The sequence below is a fragment of the Nestor notabilis genome, unplaced genomic scaffold (assembly GCF_000696875.1).
Source record: "Nestor notabilis isolate BGI_N333 unplaced genomic scaffold, ASM69687v1 scaffold2645, whole genome shotgun sequence".
In the NCBI taxonomy this organism is placed as follows: domain Eukaryota; kingdom Metazoa; phylum Chordata; class Aves; order Psittaciformes; family Psittacidae; genus Nestor; species Nestor notabilis.
Genome location: NW_009930148.1, coordinates 52,036 through 59,333, shown reverse-complemented (window position 1 = coordinate 59,333; position 7,298 = coordinate 52,036). Strand labels below are relative to the sequence as shown.

The following is a 7,298-nucleotide window of genomic DNA, read 5'->3' as shown; positions in this document are numbered from 1 at the left end:
AGCAGGACTGAACTAGAGACATGCCAAGCTGTACAAAACACATTCCAGTTCTTACTGGAGACTTCCAGCAGGGTAAGTTGGAACTGAATGATCCTTTGTAACTGAATACTTAGAGCATATATGAAGTTCCCAGGCTTAAGATTTGCTTGGAAGCAAATAAGGACAAGCCTGAAGGCTTGTTATTTTTGGTTACTCCTGAGTGGTATTAAGTTAAAAGATGTGAGCCAGCTTTCCTGGTGGGAATTTTTCCTATTGCCACCCAGGATGCATTCTCAGGAGTGCATTTACACAGTGCCCATTTGTTATAGAACAGCACTCAAGAGATGTTCAGTTGTACTCACGCTGCACCTTTGGAAAGAGGAATTGCATCTAAGAGTTGTGCACTGTATGATCTGGACCACATTAGTCATCCATCCCAGCAAATCCCTGTGAAACAGTTTGGATCGTATCTTAGTAATTGACTGTCAGCTTAAATACCACAATATTAGAGGGTTTGTTCTCCTTTGAATTAAGAATGGCAAATAGAGAAAACAGATCAGAGGCTTGTCATGAACATGGTTTGTTTGCTTTGTCAAGCAGCCAGAATCAGAAATACATGATCACTTCCAGGATTATTTTGATACTTGTATCATTCATCTGCCAGGCTAAAAAAACCCCAAATACATATAATAGCCATTGAGCTCCAACTATAGTGCAGTCATAATGTTCCTTCATGTGTTTACCTGAACCACCAACACAGAAACAACTCATTTATACAGGGGCTTTTGGAGAAAAAACATATTTAACATGTTCCTTGTTCATCTGCAAGCGAGCTCACACCTTATGAGATATAAAGTGAGTGGATTAAAAACTGGCTCCGTGGTAGCTTGCCTTTGAATTTACTTGCAGTAGCTGTAAAGGTAATGAAAACACCATTTTATCTCTATTGGAAAAGGGCTTTGAATAATTTACCTTGGTGTGTATCATTCAGGTTGGCTTAAAATGTCTTCTCAGAAAAGGCTGGGTTTGAATCTTTTAACTAAATATGCTTGTATATAATGTCTACATATTCATACTTCATAGAATCATAGAGTCGTTTGGGTTGGAAGGGACCTTAAAGCTTATCCAGTTCCTGCGCCAATAGCTCCACATCCTTCTTACGCCCATGGCACACACCTCTTTGCCATGTCAAATGCATGTAGCTGTTTTAAACCAACTCCAATTAGAAAAACCCCAAAGTGTCATTAGAAAAGCTAATTATTATAACCTATAACCTACAGATACTGTATTGCAGTAAGTTTCATTTCAGACGTCCAACTCAAAAGCAACTTTGAGATCTCAGTTGGAATATTGTGTCCAGTTCTGGTGTCCTCAACATCAGAAGGACATGGAGCTGTTGGAGCAAGTCCAGAGGAGGCCACGAGGATGCTCAGGGGCTGGAGCAGCTCCTGTATGGAGCCAGGCTGAGAACATTGAGGCTGTTGAGCCTGGAGAAGAGAAGCTGCGTGGAGACCTCAGAGCAGCTTCAGTGTCTGAAGGGGGCTACAAGGATGCTGGAGAGGGACCTTCATCAGGGACTGGAGTGACAGGACAAGGGGTGATGGGTTCAAACTGAAACAGGGGAGATTTAGGTTAGATCTAAGGAAGAAGTTCTCTACAGTGAGGGTGCTGAGGCACTGGAATGGGTTTACCAGAGAAGTTGTGAATACTTCATCCCTGGCAGTGTTGGAGGGAGTCTTGGGTGACATGGTTTAGTGTCCCTGCCCATGGCAGGGGGTTGTGACTGGATGAGCTTTAAGATCCCTTCCAACCCAAACCATTCTATGATTCTTCAAAGAAAAACCATCTTTACAACAGGCCTCAGAAGAAATTCTCCTCTCAAACAACAACCCTTAGTTATAAATGAGAACTGTCATTATAACAGGAGCTTTGGCTGAGTGTGTCAGTCCAGCAAATAACACGTTGGGACATTTTGCACTCTGTGTTTGACAACTGTTAGGAAGAAAATAAAAAGGCTCCTCGGCAACAGGATTAAACAGCAACTTTTCCAAATAGTTTTCCTGTTATTCAGAAATTAAGTCAACATTCTCACACAGTTTCTTTATGAAGTCAATGCCACCTGACATGTTAAAAGAGACTTGAAATCAAATGTTAAATATATACCATGCACAGGAAGAAGGCGTAGTCAGAGACGTGCCTAAATGGTATTTTCTGCCCTAAAGTTGGTGAGAAACATCACAGCAATGGTATTGGAAAGAGCAAATGGAATCTCAGAGAGTGTTCCAAAGAAAATCAGATTGTTTTCCACATGAGAAGCACAAGTCTTGAATCAGACTCTTCAAGTGAAAAGGAAGTTAAATTGCACTTTCATAGGCTGGTGGCAGAGAGTAAGAAGAAGCTCTTCCCTGGGAGGGTGCTGAGGCGCTGGCACAGGATGCCCAGAGAAGCTGTGGCTGCCCCATCCCTGGCAGTGTTCAAGGCCAGGTTGGACACAGGGGCTTGGAGCAACCTGCTCTAGTGGAAGGTGTCCCTGCCCGGGGCAGGGATTGGAGCTGGAGGAGCTTTAAGCTCCCTTCATCCCAAACCAATCTGGGATTCTGTGACTGGAGGTGTTTAACATGAATGATCCTCATGCCCTGGTCAGTGCCGAGAGTCACCCGAAGCTGCAGCTGGTTCCTCCTTTAGTATGTTCTGAATTTCTCTCTTGGGAATTCCCAGTACAGGTGCCCTGTGAGCCTTCCCTGTACATTTTCCACACGTTTGAATGTGCTCAAATGGGTGCAGTAATTATGTACTTCACTGTTTCAGATGAGTGGATTATTGGCCCTGGAGGACCATTTACTCCCTTTAACTGAAGATTCATTTCTTGCAGTTCAGTATTCCAGCAGCACAAGCATCAGCATTGTGCTGCATTGGAGAACACGTTGTATATACCATTGCACACAGAGTATAATCAGAATTCATGCTCATACACAATGCTGCTATTTCAGGATAAACACCATCTTTATTATATACTTCTGTACATTTAAACCCTCACTTTGGTAATAGATATTTATAATTTCATGCTGTTATTTATGTATTTTCATCAATTGAAGCAGAAAATACTCTGTAGAGTTCTTCAAGCAGCACTGCTGTATTTTCATGTTGCAATCACTGAGGTTTTCTTTGTAAATATGTGTAAATTGTGACATAAGAGAGTGTTTGGGGATACATGTCACTCTGTCTGAAATGTATCATTAAAGAAATTTAGTAGCTGAAGTAGTTTTGGGTTAGCAAAATGCAGCTTTGAGAGTTTTCTCTGAAAGCAATTTCCAAAGAGATGAATTTGATAACTGATTTTGTATGCCTTATTGCAAAGAGGCTTTTGAGCTCCTGCAACTAATAATTTGTGTGGAAATCAGACATTGCAGCTTTAAAAAGAGCTGTGCACACAAAATTATCCACAAGAGGGGAGAAAAATATTCACAGCAGTGACACCACGTAGTCTGTACTCAATAGTTGGGGGGTTCCCCCATATTGCCTTTGTGGTTAATGGCAGATGCAGAATCATGGACTGGTGTTTGGGTTGAAGGGACCTCAAAGCTCCTCCAGCCCCAATCCCTGCCCCGGGCAGGGACACCTTCCACTAGAGCAGGTTGCTCCAAGCCCCTGTGTCCAACCTGGCCTTGAACACTGCCAGGGATGGGGCAGCCACAGCTTCTCTGGGCACCCTGTGCCAGCGCCTCAGCACCCTCCCAGGGAAGAGCTTCTGCCTCAGAGCTCATCTCAGTCTCCCCTCTGGCAGGTTCAAGCCATTCCCCTTGTCCTGTCCCTCCATCCCTTGTCCAAAGCCCCTCTCCAGGTTTCCTGGAGCCCCTTTAGGCCCTGGAACTGCTCTAAGGTCTCCCTGGAGCCTTTTGTTGCATTCAGCGTTCTGCAGTTTTGATCTCTGTTGGAAACACTGTCCTCATTTTACTTCATAGCCTGTTTTTCAGTTTACAAAATAAGGAGACTACTCAATGTCAATTGTTGTTTTCCAGGTGGTGAGGGATTACAATCTCCAGCTGTTTCTACAGGAGAACTCAGTGTTTCACAAACCACAGCCTTTCCAGTTCCAACCAAGCGACAGTGACACTGTAAGAACCCTCCTGAATTCCTTCATTTCTTTGTTCTTGCTCTATTTTATGAACATTGTTATAAATGAGTAAGAGAATAATGCTCACTGGTGTCCCAATCTGGTTTAACCTCATCTATATATACAGAAAAGGGAAGTGACCTTGAGTCCCGCAGCTCTGCTGGCAGTAGTTGGGTCATTATAACAGAAGCATCAAATAGGTTCCCTGTCATCCACAGAAGAGCAGGATCTTGTTTGGCTTCCAGATTGTGCCTCACAGTCCTGTGTTCCTCTGCTTTCAGTGTAATTCCTACTACATTTTGTTACCTGTTATCATGCTGGTGAGATTCTCCTGATGCTCACTAATACTGTTTTACATGTGTGATGCTATGCCAACTAAGTGTCCACATACCTCTGAGCTCCTCAAGGAATACCTACAGACACATATCAGAAGTTACTGATTTAGAAAGCATATGTTAAAACATTGCATTCCAAAATACCCTCAGAAAATACTATTTTGGTGTATGTGCTGCCTCCAAATGACATTAAAATGGAGTAAATCTTAGTGTATAAATACATTTCCAGCTAGTACTTTAATACAAGTGGGTTGTTGATGTCCCACTCACATTACTGAAGTTATTTTAGGAAATCACAGTTGAAAATAAGACTGGATCTTTAAAATAGTTCAACTTGTGCAGCTTTTTATTACTTGAATTCATTAGCAGGACTTGGAGAGCAGTGTCTCGATCTCCAGTTCAGGTGATTAAACACAAGAACCCTCCGAATAGATACATAAGAGTGATTTTTCTAGACATTCTAACATCTATTACACAATTTTCTTTGTCTTTCCATTTTAACAAACTGTGAGTTTGATTTTTCCTCCACCTCCTTTGTATAGAATCAATTATTTCCCTAAAGTTTACCCTTGTTCTTAACACAGTGAACGGAATCTTTCTAACTGTCTTTGCCTTGCTTTCTAACCTTTGCTGCTGTGTGTTTTCCTCCTTGTGCCATCTCTGCATCTAGAGTTTTAATGCAGTTCAACTGGTGGATATTGAGCCCTCACCTGTCAGTGCTATGAGAATGACAATAGCAGAGGTATATGTAGTATTATGAGTAACCCTTGTGTCCTTGTTGCATGTGGCTTGAGATGCTGACTTTATACTTGCACAGAGGTGGCAACAGAATGCATAATATATGTGTAATACATAGAATCATTGAATCACAGAATGGTTTGGGTTGGAAAGGACCTTAAAGCCCCTGCAGTCCCCACCCCTGCCCCGGGCAGGGACACCTTCCACTAGAGCAGGTTGCTCCAAGCCCCTGTGTCCAACCTGGTCATGATCTGGGTGGGCACCTCACTTTTCCTTTTAGAACTCAGTTTTGGACCTGGGGAAACGTGGTCTCAGTTGACAGGCCTCCGTAATACCTAATATAATAATGCATAATAAATAGATAGAGAAATGAAAATAAAAAGCTTTTTCCACAATGGGACGAGTTAAAGAAGGAAAACGCGATTTAACGTGGTTATTTGAGGGGAGCAGCCTCACACTTCTCTTTTGCACTCACACAGCATTTTGTAATTGCTGTTCTAATCTTTTGGGGGCATGAATTAAAATTTCACAGCTCAATACAGTGATGTGTGTAATTGGTTACTTCTCTAATGTGAACAGGGAAGATGTAGAACAACTGGCAGCTATTAGTATGTGCTGATGAAATGCAGCCCTATTACTAATTTAATTCTGTTCTTTATCCAGAGAGCTCTCCCCATGTCAAACAGAACTGGAATTCATCTTGTTAAACTCTTCAGCATTAAAAATGACATGATTCTGTGACATGGTGCTTGTGTGGTCTGACAGCAGACACGTGAGCTGCATGTACTGCTTGGCTTCGGGAGCTTAGAAGGCAGTGAATGGGTCATTCATAGAATCACCATAGAATGGTTTGGGTTGAAGGGACCTTAAAGCTCCTCCAGTTCCAACCCCAGCTACGGGCAGGGACACCTTCCACTAGAGCAGGTTGCTCCAAGCCCTTGTGTCCAACCTGGCTTTGAACACTGCCAGGGATGGGGCATGGGACAGAAAGAGCTGGGCTTGTTCAGGCTGGGAAAGAGAAGGCTCCAGGAAACCTGGAGAGGGGCTTTGGACAAGGGCCTGTAGGGACAGGCCAAGGGGAATGGCTTGAACCTGCCAGAGGGGAGATTGAGATGAGCTCTGAGGCAGAAGCTCTTCCCTGGGAGGGTGCTGAGGCGCTGGCACAGGGTGCCCAGAGAAGCTGTGGCCGCCCCATCCTGTGCAGTTTAAACCATTCTATGATTCTATGTCTCTAGGACTCTCAGTACCTCAGATTCGGTGACTTCTTCACTTTGCTGACCCACTGGGGCTGCAGAATGACTGACTTCTTCAGGGCACTGCATGTTTCCGAGCCTCCAGCTGCTTGTGCTGTGCCCAGTTTTCACAGGAATGAAGAAATGATGCAGGCTTCTTGATGGTCCATAGAATGAGGCTCAGCTAACAGGGACCTACCTGGAGAACAGCAGGTTACGCAGTCACCATTATTAATCACTAAGTGCAAGGGAATAAGGGATTTGCTCAGGCTTTTGAATTTTTAAGACATTGTATTTCATTGAAGAACATTGATCAAGCATTCTTTTGCCACCTATTCTCTTTGTAGATGATCTGCAGAGATTCAGTTGGCTTTTAGTTTGTGTGGCTTGTGCATGATTATTTTCCCACTGAAGACTAACATTAAAAGAAATACAAGTAGAGTGATGAATACATCTAATCAAATCCTTTCCAAGAACAAATCCTGGCCACTCTTCAGGCTGAATACCTGATCACTGTGACTGGGGCTGAAGTTTGGAGTATTACATGGTGCTTGAATGGGATTTTGAGTATTGTAGGCAAGAAGAATAAGCAATATGGATGTGGAACTCAGCTCAGTGCAAAGCTCTGAATGCTATTGTAAACTCCAGTGTTAATTTCCCATCTCAAAATCTGATTTATGAGAGAGCTGTGGCTTAAGACGAAGGTTGACTGGATGGCCAGGAAATCCTGGAGTCAGGTACAGATTGCTCCAGCAGCTCCATGTCCTCTTATGTTGGGTTCACCAGCCCTGCACACAGTGCTGCAAGTGGGGTCTCCCCAGAGCAGAGCACAGCAGAGGGGCAGGATCTCCTCCCTGAGCTGCTGCTCACGCTCTGGGGGTGCACCCAGCACACGGGGGG

At 43.6% G+C, this 7,298-nt stretch overlaps 1 protein-coding gene across 1 annotated transcript in view; it reads left to right on the top strand.

The window, feature by feature from the left end:
• FCHSD2 (FCH and double SH3 domains 2) overlaps window positions 1-7,298 on the top strand; it is a 72,723-nt gene that overhangs the window by 30,800 nt on the left and 34,625 nt on the right. Inside the window, exons 7-9 of the mRNA XM_010015282.1 lie at window positions 1-72; window positions 3,999-4,094; window positions 5,099-5,170. Of these exons, the coding sequence (XP_010013584.1) occupies window positions 1-72; window positions 3,999-4,094; window positions 5,099-5,170 (240 nt within the window). The remainder of the gene's footprint in view (window positions 73-3,998; window positions 4,095-5,098; window positions 5,171-7,298) is intronic.